At 37.2% G+C, this 24,090-nt stretch overlaps 2 protein-coding genes across 2 annotated transcripts in view; one reads left to right on the forward strand and one right to left on the reverse strand.

Annotated features, from left to right (window-relative positions):
- LOC139718847 (myosin heavy chain, striated muscle-like) overlaps positions 1–8,860 on the reverse strand; it is a 78,797-nt gene extending 69,937 nt beyond the window's left edge. Inside the window, 3 exon segments of the mRNA XM_071630312.1 lie at positions 1,669–1,812; positions 6,005–6,261; positions 8,787–8,860. Of these exon segments, the coding sequence (XP_071486413.1) occupies positions 1,669–1,812; positions 6,005–6,184 (324 nt within the window). The 5' untranslated portion in view covers positions 6,185–6,261; positions 8,787–8,860.
- LOC139718829 (meiosis inhibitor protein 1-like) overlaps positions 8,430–24,090 on the forward strand; it is a 61,872-nt gene continuing 46,211 nt past the window's right edge. The window contains exons 1-2 of the mRNA XM_071630294.1: positions 8,430–8,534; positions 8,792–8,978. Coding sequence (XP_071486395.1) covers positions 8,430–8,534; positions 8,792–8,978 — 292 coding nt within the window. The remainder of the gene's footprint in view (positions 8,535–8,791; positions 8,979–24,090) is intronic.

The raw sequence follows: 24,090 nt of genomic DNA on the forward strand, positions 1-24,090 counted from the left end.
TATATCGACAGTTCTAAAATCAAGTATATCCAAGTTTCAGGTTACATTATAACAACCATTTAGAAATAATTTCCCTGTAAGACACTACATAAGAAACCCTTATGTTCTTGGCTCTATGAGATACCCAAATTGAATTAATCCTCAAAGTAAAGTGCAGTAAAAATGACAATATTACCAAACCAGAGTTGGCCTTTGGGCGCCTTGCCACGGGTTTTAGGAATGATAAAAGCATGCACGTGTATTGTATAAATCTACTTTAACCCAATATTGTCGGGATGAAAGAACACAACTTCCCTTCCTTGGAGATTCCTAAAATGTACAGTCACCGACCACCTATTCAGATGCTATAGTACACCCCTTATATCCTCTATCCGGAAACCGGAGTCGTGGGTATCCGCTAATAGCATCGAAAGTTCCCTATATGGTCAAGAGTAATTCGCGCACTGGTATGACCGACCCCGAACATGTTTACCGCGTACAGTAGCGCGCTAAAAGGTCAAAGCGGTCGGCTACTTCTTTGATGTACGTCGTAATTACCCGGGAAGCCTGATTTTGATTGGTCAATCCAGTAAACACAGATGAGAGATGAGAGCACTGGAAAGCAGCTACGAGAAAATCCTCCGCCGAAACTACAAAGGTTATTTGCACTATTAAACAGATATTTCCATTTTCTGCACATTGCGCTCCAACTGCTCATGTGAAACGGTTATACCCTCGATCAGATACATTTGACAAACCTCTTATACGTATCTTGTCACAGAAAAGATACCCTTAAACAGAAATTCAGAATAACATTTGCCTTGATTGGACATTATTTTAGATAAGTGCTCGCAATGACTGAATCGTTTTTGTCCTCATTGTTTTTCTATCCACATTACGTTTTTTCTTATCCTTTCTGTATATGAATTGAATGGATAAAGGAATGACAAACAACTGGATTTAAATGAGTTTTCCTGCCAATGACTAAGAGGCACATTTCTCTCTCTCTTCTTTCATTTGATTTTGAATCTCCAGCTCATGCGATTTAGTTACAATTAGATCTATCTGAACTTTGACACAAGACTTGAGGTCACGGGAGTGTCTGAATTGGTTTAATCATGCACGAATAGCTTCACGATATTACTCTCTTCTCTCCTACATTAGCTACCACAGCGTGTCGTGGCATTTGAACAAAACATTGTGTCGTCTATATGCATCACATTTTGTATCGATATGCAAATATAAAGAATCAGGAAGTATTTCCAACGTGACGTAAAGATGAGGGTCAAAAGTAGCCGACGCTATAATGAGTGTATGCTATCAACGATATCAACCATTCGCAGATTCTGATGTCAAAGGTCAAAGGCAATGTGACCTATATAGCTAAGATCAGAGTGGTATAACTCCTTTGTTACTTTCAGTCAAATGAATCAGGGTGAACTGGGACCGAATTTGGAGGGAGGTTTGCGATCACTGCATGTGACACTAATCTGTTTACCATAGCAACACTTCAAAATCTCACAGCCAATTGGCCAATGTTCAGTTGCCGCCAGGTTTTGTTAAAACCTAATAACTTATCAGACTTTGCTGAAAAACAAAAAGTGATAAGTGAAGAGAGCACGGACTGAAGGCCATTATACTGTCTCAGATTATCTCGTCAAATTTTCAAGTCACAAATTATTGACTTACGTAGATCAGACCGGAGTAGTATCTTTGCCTCAGGTTTTCCATAACGCTGGCTTCGTTGAGGTATGTCATGCCGGCCATGTCTTCGATCTTGTCGAACTTGGGTGGGTTCATCTGTTGGGTGTCATCTTTCTTGAGTGTCACTTGCTGCGAATGAAAGACAGAACGCGGAGGGTGAGGTGACAATCCGATAATAAGAAATATAATTATTGCAAACTTACCTTTCACGTGTGTCGACGATGGAAACGATATAAAAATGTTGTTTAGCTGGTTTATAGCCATTGAAAACTATACCTTTCACGTGTGTCGACGATGGAAACGATATGAAAATGTTGTTTAGTGGTTTATAGCCATTGATTCTTAAGATAATTCATCATTTTATGCAATAATTGTTATGACAGCGAGGATATTGTGACATTGATTATGAGAAACACCATAGTCCATGATCATTCTCGTTATCTCTCGAGGCTTAGAGGAAACTATAAAAAATAGTGAAAACTTTTCGCAGTGTTTGGAAGACCTAAATGTCAGCTTCCAAATGAATGCAAAATTAAAACGAATCTAACGCAATGAAAGTTAGCAAGTCCCATCAAACTCGGTTTTGCTTTGTTAGTTTACCTTCATTTACCTAATTGTCCTATTATGCCACAGAGTTTCACAAAAAAGTATTAAGCCGATAGCAAGAATCATTTCATCTTCTTTTCTTTTGATTTAATTATCGAACTTTTGACCACTCGACCACACTTATTTTATGTCACTTGGTTGAAAATGATTACTTAGAATGACAAGGATACATGAGTTAAATGCACAGATGAAACCTAACGCAGAGAGAATATAGAAGTGATCATTTATTAGTGTAGTATCTAAATGGGGATGTGAGAGAACTGAATCCTCAGCTGAGAGAATTGAAGGAATTGAATCAACGATTTTTCTTCTATTTTCTTCAGATTACTTGGGAACGCCCACAAAAAAAAAAAATCCTTCCAAACCAATATTCCTCAGATTACCTCATTTGTCAATCATTACTTAAGTTCTGAAATGTTTAACAAAAGACATTGAAAATGCACCTTCTCCTCGACTCAGCATAACTTGCATGTTCCCTCGCCATGTCTATTGTTAGTTACATTAATATCACAGAAACATGCAAGTTATGCTGAGTCGATGCTGAATCTGAAGAAAAATAGAAGAAAATATCGTTACAAATATATGGAATGTTTCTAGATATTCGTTCCACCGCAAAAGTGATGTTGAGGGTATCATAAATCAACACAAATCAACATGCATTTGGATTTCAGGGGCCCTTTAAAGGGGTTCCTTATTATCATGATCAGTGTGTGCATTAAGTTCCAGCAAATTGATAAGTTAATAACAGCTATATAATTGTGCAGGCCATTAATATTTTGACCTCTTTCTTTTTTGCATCCAACAACTGAAGAACGATCGAATAAAAGTGAGTTCGATTGCAGCAAGGGTAAGAATAAGTGTTAGTTAAAATTTTAGCCAATCACTCCTTAACCCCGAGCTAACAATTTCAGAAACTGTTTGCACAGAGCTCGTGTTTTAGACAAAGACCACTCCTCAAACGTCCCCTGATTACATAACGAACGTACCTCGTGAACTCATCGGCTTTTAAGCGATAAACTGATGCGCTTTGTGCAAATAGGAGAAAAAAAAAGTAACGTCCTAACGAGTAGCAAAGCTCAATAAAGGGACCTATTCTTTCTTCTAAATATCATGGGGGACGTGAAAAGCGTTCTTCTTCAGTATATTCCAGCACGCTGTGAATTAAGAGAATCAATGAACGCCCTATAATTTTAAGCGTTTTTAAGTTTCAGTGCAGTCCTTAGTTTAAGATATAATTCTCGAGTGACCACGCACTGTGGAAAGTATGATTTCTTATTTGGAGTCGTAAGTGTTAATGGTGGTGAGTCACCATTGTTATTCATGCCTGTTATTTGAAAAAAGGAGATGGAGAAAATCCAATGAACATTATGACCCAGTTTAACTCCAGATGTATCATAATCGTAATTCTTTGTCAGGGGGTAAATTTCAACGAATTAGAACTGAACAGTAATGTCTTGTGACCGCATTGCGTGAAATATTTGATATCAAACGTCTGAAGAATAGAATGCCATAGTGACATACTGCCTTTGCTTATCAAAGCAGAACTTGTCATAAATACTCGTTACATAATTTCAAATGCAATATCGAGCGTAAAAACGAGACAAAACAACATCATAAATCAGATTGATGACCACATTCATTTACTTTATGACGCAATGTTTAAGTTTGAAATAGATAATAGCAAGATCTTGGAACCCTAAACTTGTAAAGTACTATATAACAAACAAACAAATCAATTTTGAATAGGAATCATGTCAGATGAAGACATACGAGGTTTCTATTTACAGTGTGACAAAATGAATGATTTTTTTAAATATTTAAATAGAATCTGTTTAGAATTTCATCAGATTTCAAGTGCATGTAGAAAGCACATAAATTCACCCATGGAAACGATTTCTAATCATTTTTTTGTTGAGCATTTACTTGTAGATGTCATTGCTAACAAAAGGGAATATGATTCATCATATTATCACATCAAACAACCTTTCTCCCAACTGCTCTGTTTAATCTAAGTGACGAATATAGACACAAACAATTTATTGGCCCTGTATACATGATTGAGATATTAGAAACCTGTAGTCAATTTCCTTGTGAAACTTATATTATTTGTTTGCATTTATTCTGTTTCTCCAAGTCATATTATGAATAATCAAACACACATAACTATATAAATTACAACGGAGCAAAACAAAGTACAACCTCATATAATACTACAGCATGATTATGATAAAACATTTGGGGATGTATAAATCTCGAAAGGCAATACATGCGATTCAAACAGGAAGCAGGAGACCGTCAGCGTAAGCATAGACTAACGGGGCTGATGACCTCATACATGGGGAATTTAGTTTGCCATTCACCATAGATGTTCACAAAAGGTAGATTTTTGCAGTATAAGGCAGTGGGAGACAGATGTAAGGTGTATGCAGTATGTACTTCGAAATATTATTATTTTTTTCTTAAAATACAAAGTGTTCCATATCACATAAATAGATGATTTTTTTTTAGCTCAGGAAATAAGTTGAGATTGTATTTGTAAATCTTTTCATAGATACTAAGGGGCCGGTTTTAAGTTACTTTTCTCAAGATGCTTAAGGAATCCCTTGCGGCAAATTCTTAGTCACTTCTTGAAAAACAACGTGATACTATTTTTTGAGGATTGTGGTTTATTGCCATGATTCTATTGTTCTTTACGTTATTGTAATTTGTTGTCATGTCCTTATACATTGTCTTTAACAACATCAACTACAAGATAGACGTAATGATAATCATTATGAAAGATTTGATTTGAAAGATGACAAGATTTGATTGCATCACCTTTTCCACAATCACTAATAAAGATTCATGATTATCACTGTCATTTTTTACCTAATAATCACTTACTTAGTCAGTTTTGGTGGCCATCATGCACATAAATGATTTTTGCGTCGAGATATATATTATTGAAGTGACTGACAAAAATGCACTATCCATGGACGTAAATTAACACCGATTATTCAGTGTCTTAGGTAATAGATTAGGTATGATAAAAAGTCACGGGTATATACACATGGGATTCGAACTCACGATCTCCCGATTGCTAGACAGGCATCACATCCACTAGACTATCGGGCTTCCACCCGATAACCAGTGAGGGTCTTACACCTTAAGGCGCCGCCGTAAACTTTAATTTGATTTGATTTGATTTAAATTCATTTCCACTTTATGTTCACAAAGGTATGAAACAAACATAACTGAGTTGCAATGATTATTACGATTATTACTATGCAATGATATTTTTCAATTTTTACGTACAAAATACTGAATGAAAAAAAAAATGTTACGTACAAAAATAATCGAAACAATAATACATGTAATAGCAACATCACTTGCAACACTTACAGTCGTAAGAATCAAAGTTTATTCAAATGAATGATTTTTTAGGCATCGGGATGATTTTCATTACAACTGATTGACAAAATGCCCTTCATTGACGTAGATAAAACCCGATTATCATTGTTAAGTGTCTAAATGATAGTCATTAAAAAAAATCATGGGCATATACATACTCGGATGAGATTCGAACCCACGAAATCCCGATTACTGGACAGGCTGTTTATTGGTTATTGTTTATGAACGTGTTAAACTGTCGATTTCTACGTACTTTGCCTATTAAGACTCTCGACTGTGTCTTCACTTGTCAACTCTAATATACAGGATAAAATGTAAAGCTTACCTTTCCTGTAACTGTCTTGACCGTGACCTGGTCACCCTTTGTGCTGATGACCTCACCCTTGATAAATCCATCCTTCTCATCGGGAATCCAGCAGTTCTTCTTGCCGTCAAAGGTCTGGGCCTGGGACTCGAGCTGGGATTTCCTGTCGACCTGCAGGAAACTTTCCGGATCGTCCGACATCTTGGCGGAGCTAGGTGGTGCGCTTCGGTAGGAGGCTAGACTGAGAGGAAGCCGTTGAACTCGGAGGTAGGAGCAGCCTGGAGGAGATTGATGATGACGAGAAAGAGAATCGAGTGAGTCCAGTATAGAAGTTCTATCCCTTGAAATGCATTGCGGTTAGCTATTTATTTGGATGTGAAAAAACCGCCATTGTACTTTGCATTATTGAAATTGGGAAGAATTGATCTAAAATAATGCAGAGCGGCAAATGTCAAAACAGTAATGAGAATTGAAAGGATATTAGTTGAAGTCGAGCGAGATTGAAGGTGACCTTTGACCTACTCTGCATTAGCTAGCTAAGCCTTCAATCGGCTAGAAATTACAGACTTTTACATTGCTCATCAAATGACAACCAGGTAGATAGGCCTACAGATGAAATATTCAATTTTCCACTCAACACCTTACAAATTATCAAAAAAGTATACAATAGATTAAACAAAAAAGAGAAAAGATGGTATTACAGTTAAAACCAAAACATTTCCGGAGAACATTGAGGAACCTTCTCAGAGAGAGATATCTACTAGGTAAGTGATGCAAGGGTACACGCATGCACGCACGCACGCACGCACGCATGCACTCACCTATGTACTTGTTCGTGCATAATCTAATTCACGCACTTATTTATTCCTTGTGATGGAGTGAGAGTAAATGCTTACATACAAGCACCCATAACCATTCCTTCATATCACTTGTATTTACCACTGCGATCTTAAATGTCTCTTCTGCAACTTTTCTCATAATGATCAAATTGTCCCTTATCAACTTAAAATGCATCATACACTCAAATCCGCATCATCTTATCCATGGATAATTGAACTATATAGACTGAAGTGAACAGGTACAGACATTACTGACAGAAGCCAATCATTATGACTTATGAGTTACGACTTCTTTGAACACTGTCATCCCAAAGCTTAGCTTGAAAACTTATCTTACGCCCACAGTGTATACTATTCCTGCAATCAATACATTACGGAGTACACTGGAGTATATTATTAATAGCTTGTAAACATTTCGGCAAATTCAGTGTCCGTTAAACGTTATTGTGTCTCGGGGTAACATTATAGGAAACAATTTCACTTCAATTTACGAGAAATACACAAAGTTACAACGAGCATCAAGCATAAGTATGACAACTGCTTTTTACATATCAATAGTTTATCGGTCGTTGAAAGTATGCACATCGGTGCAATTTCATTGAGATAAGCGAAAAGTCTTCACAGAAAGTCTATGAACGTAAACGGTAGCAATACTATAGGACAATATTGCCTATTGGATTGCATTTGGTGCGTAAATGTGGAATATGGTGCTGACCAATATCAGCAATTAACTAAAATGTTCTCAGATTATGGAACTTTTCTGCAAAGTTCTTCGGTATTTAAATTGAGAAATCACTCTGTGTTTTAGACCAGTAGACTGCAAGGAAGGCCAAACCACAGGGTTTAATGTGGCGAAGACCTTGGTTTGAGTCTGACCGCGCACAGCCCATATATGGTACCTGAGCGTCCCTACTCAGCGGGAGGTGAGGCTGGTTGTTTGGCTCATTACTTGCCCAAGAGGAGGCTAATCTCCGAAATGCTAAGTTTTTACTCTTCAAAGACGAACGAACTGTTCGGCCGATTTGTCTAACTAAGCTACATGTGATACTCTAAGTAGATGAACAAAACAAATCACCTCAAGTCAAAGATAGAATAGATGGCTACAAAGAAACACGAGATATAGAAGTGAACACGAAACAAAAATAATTGAGCAACTTTGTATTTTCAAACTTATAATGACTGTTGTAAATAAAGGATGACTCTTATTTTGAAAGGTGACTACCAGTCTGAAGTATCACTATGTTAAAATTCCATTGTAAAAAAAGACAAGTTCTCTCATTATGTTAAGGAAAAGCATATACAATGGCGACAAAAGGTTTAACATTCTATGCATATAATTGATATGGCGGAATCTAAATCAAAACAGTTTGAAAAAAGTTTCAACCTTGCAGGTGCTTTAAGCTATTACACGCTAGTAGTATATCAACTTAGGATGCGCACGTAGAGATTGCGAACGTGTGTGTGAACACAGAGAAACGAACACGTCAGAGGTCCCCTATGACACAAAATTCACAAGAAATTCCTTACAAATTCAGTTAGTATCCAAGCTCACTGTAGATTATGTTTCAGACACCAAAATCGCTCGTATACGACGTGTGCACTCCAAGATGGCCCCAAAAGGAGTGATATCGCGACTCGTCTGCCAAGCCAAACAGGCAGTATTCTGCGTCAAGTTCTCTCTCCTCACGCTCCGGTTGACACAAAAATCCCAAGTACAAACTGTGTTATCCTCGCCAATAACACAAATCCTGAAAATCCACAAAAACAACGTTCTATGTAGCGATGTTAGCGATGCAATGCGATTGACAGACGATGGAATGTCATCGATGAGCGACGAGGAAAAAGAGACAGAAAAAAAATCAGGAAAACAAAGGCCGGCTTATTGAGTCCAAATTGGTCTAATGGGAAACGGAATTCGAAGGGAGAAGGAAAAACTCAGTGGAGAGAATATAATTCTTACTTACCGTAGGAAGAGGAGTCGGAGAGTCGACTGAGACGAGACCGTCCAGATTGCGAGCTAAAGCAATCTGTGACTTGGTGTCTGCTCACCAGCAAACACCCATTCAAGTACTTCGCACTACGAACCGGCTCGACGCTGATTGGCCAGCGGCCTGGGTACACCCTGTCCGACTACTTTCAACCAATGACGTCAAAATGTGAGCCGAACATTAGCATCTCATCTACATAACATGATACTCGGGGTAAAAGCGTGACGTCACGGCACGAGCCACGGGTATGTAGTCGGTATGCGAAGAATTTGGTAGCAGGAATTTCTGGCGAGAGAGGCTGTAGCGGAGTTACACCGTGCACCAAGCGTCCTCTGCCCATTGCAAGTGCCAGTGCATCGGGGCAGACTGTGGCTGGATCTGTGCGTGTGTCCCATTGGGTAATTGATATTCCGTTGGAGAGGGGAGAATTCACGTTTAATCTCATTTAAGTTAACTCCTTAGTACCCAAAAGTAGAAAGGGTGCCCCTAGCTCAATCCGCCCTCGACAAAATGACAGAATTGGGCAGATCTGCTTTAAAGGGTTCATGCGATGCCAGCATAAGTTTTTGCGTGTACATGCGGTACCCTTGGGTTAGTAAGGGTTAAGACAGTCAAAGGCAACTAATTACACAGCGAGCGCACATTCCAAATATAGTCAACAGTGTGTCGTGTATGGAGTAGGGCCACTCGCCGTGGTATGTGAAATTCCCTCGTACAGATAGCCAGGGCTGTAGGCTATCGGACCGAGATGGGAAGAAAAGCAAGATGGCGGACGGGGTTCGACCCCCCATAAATGGAAACGGGCCATCAATGTCCGAAAATGATTTCTGGTGAATTGAAGAGATTGAGGGCGGGATTGATTACGGAGCTCCGATGGGCATATATAATATATAGTCTCACACCTGAAGACCACACTCCATCTATTGATTACGTAACTCCAACAACAACTGGCATGGCTTTTCAATTGGCAGTAATAGAAATCTTCACGAACTGCCTGACCAATCAATGATGTGGAACGTATAATTTTATTTGGCATAGTATCATATCCTGTCCCCTACTTAAGACTGATGAAGTAAAGGGTAGTGGGAAATACACCGAGAACTCCACTGATAGATAGGCTAGTAGGTAGAGGAGGAAGAGGAAGAGAGAGTGAGGGTGTTCAGAAGTACGAAATTTTCTTTTACTACATTAGACAGACTGACAAAGTTTAAGTGAGGCAAAGACATACGCCAGTAAAATATGATGTAAATTTAGCTCCTATCAAAAAACAAAAGAAAAAAATGTGGTGCATCATTTGGAGTTTGGTGGTTTAAAGAAAAAAACACTTTTACGTAAGCAAAATGGTACGTGATTGTCTGCCGCCATCAATCGTCATTGATATGCTATTTCTTTTTCACCATCATTATCATGAATCATAAGCAATATGCAAATAGCGGTGAAAAAAAATATAAATGAGACTATAGTGATCCGCGAATCGAAAGTGACAAATGCAGCTCACGGAGAAGTTTCTGAAAATGAAGATGACTGGTATAACTTGATTATGATGAAGTGACCGGTGATATCACCTGACCAAACGAAGTGGATCGAGAGATGGTAGATCAAGGATTTGTTGCCTAGATTTCTATTTTCCCGAGATGACCATCGCTTGTCAGGATTAATGCGCACGACCCTTGATCATACGGGTGCGGCGTGTGCGTTATCAGTGTGATGGTGGCGATGGTAACGATATGCCGTTATTAGTAATCATTATTTCCACAAAACTGTAGTTACATTTCATATACTTTAAAAAAAAGCAAGCAGGGATTACCTCTGTTGTTGTTGTAGCTCTGTTTATTAGACATGCAATCAGTTGATGAGACCCGATTGCGTGAAGAAAAAAACAAAATGACTGAAACTTTGACGAAGTATTATACTATAATATGCACATATTTTCGTCTATATTTTCGTCACTTTTCTAATCCTATTGTATCCCCGTGCTTGTCGGTTGTGATGATTTATCTCTCCAACCTCCATTTATATCCAAAAGTATCACTATCACGTGTTCCTCCTGACGAAAAGATTTTCCTGGTTTTTTTTTTTTTTCTGAAGTGGTAAGGTCTTCATTGGTGTTTACAATACAAATCTGTTCGATGCAACTTTATGTGAGTAAGATCGGCGGAATGATAGACTGATCTCCATTATCATCATCATCATCATATCATCATCAAATGATTTTAAAGGTTTTATCATCTTAGACTGAAACTCTGCGGATTTGCTGGGGTTTTTTTTGGGGGGGGGGAGGGAGGGGTTGGTTTGCTTTGTTTTGTTCTGTTTTTGTTGTTGTTGTTGTTGCCGGGTTTTTTTTTTAACTTTTGTTTTTGTTTTTGTTTTTGCTGTTGATGTATGTATGGGGTATTTTTTGCCCTCTGCTCCGTGATAAACTGTATGCTAGTTTAACAAGGTTTCTCCTTTCATTGCCTGCGATGCTTATCATGACTTGAGTATGTAGATATCCTCTATTCGTCATATGGCGAGGAGGATGCTTGCTGTTGTCATGACAACCCTGCCTGCGCCAGAAGTTTGGAATCCACGGAATTTGATAAGTCTCAATGACATGTGCACGAGTCGCACAATACGCACATGTTGACATTTTCCTCCATATTTTTATAATGTCCCTATAAATAAGCTTGTCACTGGAATCACATTGTGGTAAATATTTAGAAATCTCCTTCATAAGTGTTCGGTGATAATGCTGATCACATAATTATCAAGGGGAGCAAAAGAAGAGTTTTATATTTCGTCTATTACATTGCTTCATAATTCAATTCTTAATTCAAATATTCTAATTCAATAATTCAACGAAATATGTAAGTGTTTTTTTAATTCAACAATATTTACGAGTCTGGATTTAAGTATTGTTCTCATAAGGTATTCAAATCGATTAACATAGTGGCGTGGAGTCAACATTTTTTTTCAAATTTATATCTCCTTTCATATCAAGGTGAGTTTTAATCCGTGTATTGCGTCTTTTGTCGCAATTTCCAATGTGAAATTAGCTGTTTCGCACATGACTTTATAATAATTATGTATTTCTTGGACTTGTGCAATTCATAACGAAAGACACAGTGGAACATCAATCCTACTCCAAACATCGACGTTCACATTTGTACAACATTATTTCACATAATTATCTTACTGAATTCTCATTCACAGTTCACACTGTTTCTCTCATTTGTGACTGCATTAGAGCATCGGTCTTATCTTTTAAACCTCTAAACAAATACATGTAGTACTTTTACAACTCCATTTTGTTTGATTTGAGTTGATTTATTGTCTGTGTGACATTGCTTATACAATTCTAACAATTCTAAGCAACTTCACCAAACAATCTTCAGAAAACCAAGTATATGTTAAGTTTTACGCACAGATATCATTTTTGATGACGTTCATTTAGAACGTGTATCTGACAAAAAGTTTCTCGGTATTACAGTGGACGAAATTCGTGGAAGCCTCATATTATTAATATTGGTAAAATAATTTCGCGTAATATCGGTATTTAGACTTAGATCTCATATCCCGTTGCCTTCTTTGTTGACGTTGTATTTTTCATTAATATTACCTTATCTTAATTATGGAATTTTAGCGTGGGGTAGTGCCCATCAAACTTTATTAGATAAACTATTGTTATTACAAAAAAGGCACTTCGTATTATTTGTGGCGTTTCACCACGTTCTCATGCAGATCCATTTTTTGTGAAATGTAAGATTTTAAACATTAAAGATTTGTTTTTCTTTCAGCTGGGTCAGTTTATGTTTAATTATAACACAAATGCACACCCAAGCACCTTTAATTCAATGTTTCCGAGAAATCAATTTTTTCATAGTTATCCCACCAGGTGATTTAATGAGTTTCATTTACCCCTTCTGCGAACATTATTGGCGCAAAATACATTTATTTACACTGGCCCTAGGTTCTGGAATTCTTTAAGCTGTGATATAATGTTTATGTTTATGTTTCTACCATCCCCTCTTCCATTTCCCTTGTTCAGGGTGGAGGCATTCTCTCATTCTTTCTTTTTCTTTCTTTCCTTCCATTCTGTTCATCTATTCTGGCAAGTTGTGTCACGTTGTTGTGTTTCTTCTGTTTTGTCCCGTCCTGTATTATACCATATTTGTGACAAGTGTTTGTAAATAAGTAATTCATAAGTTTTATGAGTGGTTCACAATATACATGATATACAAGCTTTGCTTTTTAGTGGACCTCTCTATTCTTAATCAACTGAAGCATCACTTTGTATCATCTTTTTTTTTTGCCAGTATGCGCTCTTATGTTTATCGATTTCATTTATCTATTGCAAAGGCAAATGTTTTTATTTATGATGTAATACCTGATTTATCTTGTGTTATGTTTTGTTGGGAAAAAGAAGAATGAAAATAAATTAATTGAAATTGAAAAAAAAAACTCTTTATCTTTGAATTCGTTTAAGGGTAAGTTGAAACTTTTTTGTTAAGATTTTTTGCTAAGATAACATACTATTCATCACTTAGATGGTCTCTACAACCTAAGGGTTCATCGTCAACCATTTAATTCGTCAATCATTTGATTCATCATTGTGTATTTTTTTTACATTATCTTATTTGTACAAACTTTGCTCAGCTGCTCGAGCTCTGAAGCACCTCAATTTCCTCTTTCGATCCCGATGTTCAGCGTGTTGGCTTTTCCTTTCATATTTCCTTTTCTGTCCTTCCTTTCTTTCCATTAATTTTTTTTTTGCTTTATTACTTTCAATGGTATACCCTTCTGTCAAGTCATGTAATGTCGTGTGTTTCTCCTGTCTTGTTCTGTCCTGGTTTGTTCTATCCTGTCTTTGTAAACAAATATGTTCACATGAAGGATCCTTTGAATGGTCCACAATTTACAAGCATGCTGTTCAGTTTTTCTCCAGACATAACTTTGTATTTTGCCGGTATGCATGTATAATTTTGTATTTGTTAACTATTATCTACCATGTAAAGTCGAATACATGCCTATGATATGTCTTCTGATTCATTTCGTGTTACGTTTACCGAAAAAGAGAGAAAGAATGAAACAAATGAAATGAAAAAAATTGTTAGTATGCATTACACAGTCTAGGCTTGTACTGTTTCTGTGTTAATTTGTAGGCCTACAATCTCAACAATTTTCATTACACATCTGTAAAATGATTACTTGCCCTAATAATTGGCTCTAAAGTTTTGCTTTTAAGATGAATTGCTAGCAAGAAATATGTATATATATATATATATATATATATATATATATATAGAGAGAGAGAGAGAGAGAGAGAGAGAGAGAGAGTGTGTGAGAAGGGGTATCGACCATTTACAGTACCAGTGTGTGGCCTTCATTATTTGCATTCAGTGTGAAAAGAAGAGCCAGGTGGACGTAGCTAGGTCAACGTGTCTGTTTATTGCCGCCGAGCTTTCGGTCCCAAACGGACCTTCATCAGGGCTGTAACGATACAAAAATGACTCACTCGTATGGCTACACTAATAAATACTATTTCTACTATTTATTAGTGTAGCCATACGAGTGAGTCATTTTTGTATCGTTACAGCCCTGATGAAGGTCCGTTTGGGACCGAAAGCTCGGCGGCAATAAACAGACACGTTGACCTAGCTACGTCCACCTGGCTCTTCTTTTCACACTGAATATATATATATATATATATATATATATATATATATATATATATATATATATATATATATATACATATATAATTTAATACATTTAAAAATGGAGGTACAAACTAATTCCTTAACATCAAAGAGCATTACTATACCACAGTATGTCAGAAATCGAAGGCAATAAATTGGTGTTACCATAGTATGGTAGCTCCATGGTGTTACTTGGTCATATCTTTGCTGATATCTTCTTCCCCCCCCCCCCCAAAAAAAAAAGGTAAAAACCCTGCTAAATACATATTACAGCTATAAGTTTGGTAGAAGCATATGATTTGTCCATGAACATTTGAAGCAATTACAAAATCATAAGACCCAAAGGGCACAAGCATAATTTGGTCAAGTCGGCTTCCGTCCTGTCAATCAAAATTTAATCAGAATAATCTATTATTTATTATTATCCATTTCCTCTTTTTCACTTCTATCGTAAGTGTATTTGCAGAAAATGATGATTTCAACAAACAAGAAAAAAAAAATCAAATTACATTCATTATTGTGACATCATGGACTATAAATGATAACTTGTAATTAACAGTGGTTAAGTATTATGCTTAATATCCTGTAAATAACAGACATTATTTTGTTATGGCAAGCATAAAATAAGAGCCCTGATTTGATGGGGTCATCCTACGAGCCCCACACTCACGAGCCATACGGCCCACGAGGTCGACACTGAAAAAAAGGTCCATGAGTCCGACACTAGGCAAAAAAAAAAGGCCCACGAGACTTAAGCCCGCCGCACACTACACGATTTTGCCCACACTACACGATTTTCACCGGTCTTAAGACCTTAAGACTAGAAGTGTGACGTCACAGTCTTGCCAGTTTCCAGTCGTACGACTGGGTCTTAGCGCCAGTTTTAGAGATTTGACATGTTGAATTTCTACGACCGGTCGTAGGCTTTCATCCATTCACAATGCAGTAAAATGCAAGCGCGCTTTACAGTCGTAAGCCTACTCGTAAGGTTCGGTCGTATAGTGTGCGGTTTCCGGTCGTACGACTGGTCTTAAGACCCACCTTGGTTTAAGACTTTAAGACCAGTCTGATCGTGTAGTGTGCGGTGGCCTTTACACTACGTACATTAAGACCCGTGATGTAATGTGTGTCCGACTCATGGGCCTTGTTGGTCCACTTTGTCGGATACGTGTCGACCTCGTGGGCCGTATGGCTCGTGAGTGTGGGGCTCGTAGGATGACCCCATCAATTGCCTAGTGTCAAGCTCGTGGGCTGTATAACTCGTGGTCTGCATGGCTCTTGGGTGTCGGACTCGTGACGTGCACCCGATTTGATCCCCTTTTCTGAAAGTCACTTGGATGAAATCCAGAGTGCCCTGTATGTAATGGGCAATAATCTGAGGAGGGTTATACCGCTTCCAGGACTGTGACCTGTTTAAAGGATATACGTTCATGAGACACCATGGATAGTCGCCAATAATGTTACATACACGTGGTCAGGCGATTAATGATGATCCATAGTCTGAACTTACAGATTTAACCCAACGATGTCCTCACCGAGCTACACTAGTTTAGAAATCCTGACATTTCGGCATTGGGCGAGTTAACGTCATACTGCGAACAAACATGACACAAGATCTGGGAAACTGTACCGCGTGCTGTTTATATACCCGACTCATGTTTACGAAAAATTGGCAACTGTCGCACATTTCGTCAACCGTCGTGGTATTTCGTCTGGATCGTGTTCGCAGAGACATCTCTGGTCTTTCTGGCATGGATCCACAGCTCCGACATCAAGGGAATCCGTGTCAAGAGTTAAGCGGAAAAAAAAAATGGAATAGATCTATACAGTGCACTCCCGTAATATAACGAACACGGTTATAACGAAATTCGGTTACAACGAAGTGAAATTCAGGTCGCAACCTTATTCACCGTATGAAAAAACAAACAAAAACAAAAACAAAACTGCCGGTCCCAAGGACTTCGTTATAACGGGAGTCCACTCTAGTTAAAGGAAACCAATACCGAAATATAAATGTGGATTGAGTAAAAGCAGTAATATCAATAGAACACATCAGCGAAACTTTGAGGAAAATCGAACAATCGATTCAAAGGTTATGATTTTTTTTTTCGGTTCCGTCATTGATGGGTAACAGGACTACTACAGTCCTCATGACTTCGTTCTGGACAGCAATATATAGAAAATGTAAGGAGAATTCTACAAAATGTATTTTTTCATGAAAAGTACACATTCCATCGACTTGTTACCGACCGCTATATTTATTTTAATGGTAAGGGTATTATTATTCCCGCTGCTTTCCGAAAGAGGTAAGTCAAGTGCTCTTTCATATTTCTAGAAAAGTATAAATAAGTTTAAATGTCTTGTTATTTTCTATATATTGTTGTCCATAATGAAGTCATGAACTGCAGTGGTCTCCTTAACCAGCAATGACGGCACCGAAACTTTAAAAGTCACAACTTTTCAGTCGTATTGTCCGATTTTTCTCAAACTGTTTTGATTTTGGTTTCCTTTAAATTTCTCTGATACTGTTACCAGGCAATCAACTCTGACGGTAAGAATCTGGAGAAATCTTTCTTTCATGACGATCTTTTGTCAACAAAGCAAGAAAACAAAGTAAAAACGAACTTCCTTTTAAAATGAGTGACGTGGGCGATTTTGATAACGATCCTTGTCAATTGGTAGATATGATTCAATTTAAGTGTTGTTATCCAGTATACTCCATCTGCGTATAATGTAAACTGTTGCATATTCTTCACCAGCATTATTCGATGCTTATGAAACTACATAAAATAATGCGCAAAAACCAAGACTACAAAACTCGCGAGCGTTATAAAAAGTCGGACATCACATTCCTTTCATGAATGGGTTATACACTGTGTGGAGCATGTGGAGTGGCGCCATCTTTTTAAGTATGCACTGCAACAGCACATATTAAAGTCATCGGTCATTGGTGAAACTTCATGGTCGCTGTATACATATTATCACCTCTACAACAGCCAATTGGCACCATTTTTACCCCAATGCATATCACGCTCACACATAGCACATAATAACACTCATACACACACACACACACACACACACAAGAATAATCCATGTGCTCTCACTCTTTAGGTACACAATGGCCCGAATTCACGAAGGTGGTACAAATGAAACCATGGTTTAAACCATGGACAAAAACTATGGAGCGCCAAGTGTCGCACGGAATATTTCGTTACGAAATCAGTCGTTTCGTCGACAAAATGACCGTTTCGTTAACGAAATTATCATTTCGTTGACGAAAGGTTCATTTAGTTACAAAATGTTGTCATTTCGTTACAAAATAATCCATTTCATCGACGAAATGACTGATTTCTTAACGAAATATTCCATGCGACACTTGGCGCTCCATGGTTTTTGTTCGTGGTTTAAACCATGGTTTCATTTGTACCACCTTCGTGAATTCGGGCCAATAGGTTTCCACTCGTGAATAAAATACCATGTGCAATGGTTGTGCTCAAGACTTTAAACGACTTTATAAAGAGAGAATGTAGAAGGATAGGAGAAAGAGATCTCAAGAAGTAATGTTTGAAACGAATCCCAAATTCTCACTTTCCATATTATAAATAATGAAGAGTTTGATCCCAAAATGGGTTTTAAACATTTTAAAGTAAGTCCATCATCAGGTAACGCAAAGTGAGATTTTCCAGTGAAGCCAGTCTTGTTACATAATAAGGAATATTCTCGAAGTTATTATCAAAAATATCCTACATCTTCTTATTATCATTCGTTCCTTTGGCAGTTTTAATCGCAAATATTCTAGATTAACAAGAATGTATTGTGTTGCTTGAGGTTCCATGACATTTGCCCCCGAGAAAAATTGCTCCCATGCATTATCTGCACGCTAATCCAAACATAAAACATACCCACAAATATAGCACTAACCTGCAGTCGTCACATTAAACTAAACCTTAAACCCCATTACAGCCTGAACCCAAACCCTAAGTCCTATTAGAGAAAATAAGACTGGAGCATTGTGACAGGAGCAAGTGTAGTGTCACCGTTGCTTGAATATAGGTAACTCGTTTGCTCGTTAGTCAATATGCGATCAAACTTTACCTATTATAGGTATATATAATGAAGAGTTTGATATTATGTATGTTTTACAATGTATACATACCTATATATTATACATATACATAATAATGTCATATAACTATATATGTATATGAGGTATATATATGTATATAATATATAAAGAGAGAGAGTGATGGGTGCAGCAGTAAATGGAATTGTCTGTCATGCGTGCAATTATACGGCGGCCCTTTGGCAAACGGGTCATTGACCTGGGCACGCTTCTGCCAGACGGGGGTAAGATAAATACTGTTACAGGACGACACACTGACCAGTTCACTTCACTATATCAAGATGCTGTGACCTTCATGCCCTGCTTACTCCCGTTGATGGGTGTCAAACCTCAACATCTGCACGTACTAAACGGCATAGACGTTGAAATATAAAGCAAAGTCTGATAGCAAAAAAAAAAAACCAACCTCAACCTCTCCCTCTCTCACTTCCTCGCTCTTTCCTCTCAATGGAAACGCAACAGTTAATGATTGACCTGCAAACGCAGATGTATACATTATACACTATATATTACGACATCTTTATTTATGTAAAGTCCATATTGATTTGGTCGAGATACATTTTTAAGGAATCCAGGTTGCGATGGCAAATACAAAAGGTCAATAATGTGTGACAGCGATCCATGACTATAATACCTGTCTTCAAAATGATAATGAAATTAACCAAAATCGACGATGGACAGGCTCCGGTTATGATAACAGCAGACAATTCGATCCATTCATTTTCCATTAAAGTAAATCAGTAAATGTTGGGACATATTCTACTGCAAGTGAAATCCAATCGAATGATAAAATGGTAAGTCAAAAATCACCTATAATCATCTGTTGATTACATTTATATATCCAGACATGAGAAAATCATTACATAAAACTTTGCAATGTATAGCATAACCATAACAAACTACCATCTGTTTCGAACTTGTCGCTCTGCAAGAACAATTCTAGACCAGTTAAAATTTAGTCCGAAAAAAGGAGTACCATTTTGTAAATACAGCAATCAAATTTCGATCAATGCCGAATGAAAATTTGCTGATTTGTGCCAACAGTTCGTGAAAAGTCAATATGAATATGCAAATGAGTGAGCTGATGATGTCATCGCCATACAACTTGCCATAGGACTGGGAATTCAGGGCTCGACACTTAGTTGGGTTTTTTTTTTCTCTCTCTCTGATTGCCCATTATTGGGTCACTAAAATCATTAGATTTGTAATAATGATGGACTGATAAAGAATGTAATGGCACTGAATAAAAGACTCCCGTTGTAACGAACACGGTTATAACGAAATCCCATTTAAAACAAAATAGAAATTCAGGCCGCAACGATATCGGCTCTATGTTCTTTATTTGTTACTTGTTCGGTTATAACGAAATTTCAATTTCGATATAACGAAAGAAAGCTGCCGCTCTCGAGGACTTCGTTGTAACAGGAGTCCACTTTAGCAGCTTACTCTGAATCTTGTTGCCCGATCAGGCACCAAAAGCTACATGCTTCCAAGCAGTCAAGGAGTGGCGCCATAGCTTCCTCTGCAGCAGAACTCTCCAAAAGGAAGGTTGTTGTTGTTGTTGTTGTTGTTGTTGTTGTTGTTGTTGTTGTTGTTGTTGTTGTTGTAGCTGCTTCTGATTTTTCAGTAAATTTGGTAACAATCTATTGTCACTTATCTTATACTTCCGGACAATTCCATAATGGAAATCAGCGGGAGTGTCATAAGACATTTTTAAGAAGCTCGGCAAGATCTACTGAGGCCTATTGCTTGGAAGGAAGCCATTGCCACAGTAAAAGCCTTTGTGTTTCATCAACTTCAGTGATTTTCCTTGGTCATGAGTAAGCAGTGATGGACGTCAATACAAAGCTTTCCTCTGTTACTGTGCTGTGGTCCTTCCTCACGACACTCCCTGCAGTTATTTCATCAAGAGAATAAATTTTATCATATATAGAAGCCTCTTCGCATAAACACCGTGGAATTTTACTTAATAGGTGTACCATAAAATTCGCTAAAAAAAATAGCCTGTGCACATCAGTTCAACCATCCAAAGGAGAGCTTTTGAGGGGAGTCAGCACCATATTTCATTGATATATGCATCTACCTGTCCTAGCACAAATAATTTTGTTTCAAATAGGTGGAAATGTAGGGGAAATATCACATCTATGCAATCCAAACACACAGAAGCAGAATAAAGTTAGTCTAAGGTAAACTCACCGGTGCCATCTACCATCTTGTTGAATGCACGATGTAGTAACAAGGCAGATGAACTCCTATAGCAACTTCAGACACTAACACCTTAAAGATGTGCATCATCTGATTGCAGGTCAGAAACTGGGGGGTTTTTTTGTCGAAATGACGGCCTCAACATGTCTTTTTCCCTGCATGTTATGAACTATTACATTGGGACTGCTACACGGGTGTTTGAATCCAACATCTGACATCGTCAGCTTATTTAAGCGTATATTATAAACGAAATGTTTGAGAACTGTTGCGCAAAAATTAGCGAAACCTCACAATTGTATAACTTTCCTAACCTTTTCCAATTTGATCAAAATGAATTTTTACTGCCGTACGCATGCTTATTAAATTATGTATTCTTTGCTTACAGACTGACATTTAACTGGTCCGGAATTGCCCTATACGATACTCTCGAAGATTGCCTTGTCGTATCTACATTTCTTAAAGAAGAGGAAGAAGAAGAAGAAGAATATTGTATCATCGATTGATGAGACCTTATTTATCTATAAGCAACAACTAGGTTGTGTGAAGCCTCGAAGCTACTATTGATCAATTCCATACTTTCGTTTTTGTATAAAAACTACTGTCATAGCAAAATACTATAAAGGATCAGAATAAACATAAGCAAAATGATAGATATAGATGCATTGATTACAGCATATAACTATGCCTGTATAACGATACCGAAATGCAGATAAGAATGATGGCACGAAAGATTATGTGAATAGGCCCTTCATGTGACATAACAATAGATTTTCGTTATAGACCATTTGTATGTGTATAAAATTGTGTCAAATGCTTCACAGGACTACTTAGTCGCAATGCATACTAGTATGTCCGTGATAGAAAAAAGATAATGAAAAGCCGATCATTGAATACAATGTACCTACAAATAAATAAAACATATATATATATATATATATATATATATATATATATATTTATAGTGGGATGATGCTGATACTCGTACCGTACGCCTCTGTCATCTTAGGATCATTACTCTATGATATGTTATGCTCAATACATTAATTTCATTTCGTATAAACAGACAATAAAGCTGAGGAAGACCGAAGGTCGAAGCTTCCACCAGCCGGCATCCTGCAACATCTTCTGTCCTCATTATTGTCTCGATTTATATATATATATATATATATATATATATATATATATATATATACATGTATATATATATACTCAGTATACGGATACCCTTGAAGACACTGTCGTTAATTGTCATGAAAACATCACATCACACATCCACATCAGGAGAGAGAAAAGTGTAACATTATATCATGCAATGTTGCCCTGTTTAAAGAAAAAGCAATGAGGACGTTGGTCGTCAACGGTTGTAGGCACCTATTAGTGTTCTGAACGTGTATCATGCGTCAGTAGGTTCATTGGGGGTCGATGTTAACATGCCGGTTGTCGGTGAGTAACCAACTTAATACGAGATAATTATCTTACAAAAGCGGTTATACCACGGCGTATAAACAAGATCTAAGTGATAAAAGGGACATCCTCAGAAGCAAGCTAATTCACCGCTCCCTGTTCCAGAGGTGTGTCCGGGTATGTTTGGGATCAAGGGAGCTCTACTTGCTATGACGGTCGTGTTTGTTCTTCCAGGGACCAGTCTTACTTGTCTGTCGTGTCAATCATGATGATCAGCTTGAATGTCCCACTAAACGTGTGTGAGACATCACGAGAAAATCGTGTGCTCTGCTTCAGATCTTCCAGTCTCTTAAATAGGCCGGCTTCATGGTAGAATGTAAAAAGATGAAAATTGATACATTTGTATTGTTGTAAGTCTCATACAAGCAATTTTTCTTTTCTGTTTTTTTTTTCTGTAGCAAAATGTGTTTTGTGTATTAAGATTAAGAGTTTTATCAGTACATATATAATTATTGGTGTTGTATTACATTGGTATCACATATTCAGATAGGGCCTCATCCACGTCAAGCTCTGCTTATGATGACGGTCCCCTGTATTGATTTCTCCTTTGTTAATAGATACAGTATGCCTTAATATGTTATTTTGATTCATAATTATGCCACTTCAGACTGAATGTTGTTACGCAAATGATTTTTCTTTGTATTGATTTGTATGTATCTGTATCATTTTGTTTTCATTTGCAATTGTATTCGGAGAAAGAAAATGCAGAAATAAACCAAACAAACAAAAACAATGCTTCTATGTAGATTCCTCATATTTCACATGTTTTATTGTCTCATAAGCTGTACTTGACAATTCATCCATGCCTTTGTATTGTGATGTTTATGTTTTATGTTTTTTTTTGGAAAATAAAATGTGTAATATGGAACAATAAAAAACAAACAAAACAAAATTATGGAGGTATATATTAATTTGTATTTTGTAGTTGTATTGATTTATTTCTGTTTTCAAACATAAACACAAAGAACAGACTGAAAAAAAAAATCCTAAGATATAGCACACATACAGAGACAGTAGATAAAAGAGTTCAGGTATACATGGATACAGAGGAATTGTCATTCAGCTGTGTCACCAAGGACACCGCTGTTCTTCCATGGGGTCCCGTCAGAATTGATGCGACGAAAAATTTTGAAATGAATTATCAACTAATTCCATAAAAGACATACATATAAAATGACTCGTAAAAATTCAGTGCGAAATATCTAAAATGGACAATTAGTTTATTTCAAAAAAGACATTTTTTTTCATATAGAGTATACCGAAGTGATGATGACTGTCATCCACAGTCTTTTAATAGTTATAGCTTGGGTTGGAACCAGTAGGTGTGAGCATAGTTAGCAACACAGTCTTCATATAAGCCAGTTCGGAGTTCCACTTTGCCCATGAGCAGAAATGGGTCATTGGTTTTTAGATTCACTGAGATGAGCATTTTTGATGAAATGATTACTCATGCAATTCGTATAAATAACTTTGGTATTTATATTCGTAGGCGTGCAGTATACTCAGTAGGCCTATACTCAAGTACTCGTGGTATAGGCCTAATAGTCCAAGAGCATTAGTTTTAACCTGGACATTTTTGGTAACAAGCTGATTTTTTTCAGAATAGGTCCAGAAAAATGTCTAGAATAACATACTCAAAGTCCTCATAAATCCTCTTTTAGCGTATTCCGCAATCCAAGATGGCGTCCAAAATGGCCGCCATTTTCAGACATTCTTATAACTTTTCAGCCAGGTAACCCAAATACAAAATTTAAATGTCTAGATATATGTTTTGAAGGATGAAGAACTCAATGAAATACATATTAAG

The sequence above is a fragment of the Diadema antillarum genome, unplaced genomic scaffold, assembly GCF_040938485.1.
Source record: "Diadema antillarum isolate AM-2024a unplaced genomic scaffold, OU_Dant_1.0 scf00000100, whole genome shotgun sequence".
NCBI classification, from domain to species: Eukaryota; Metazoa; Echinodermata; class Echinoidea; order Diadematoida; family Diadematidae; genus Diadema; species Diadema antillarum.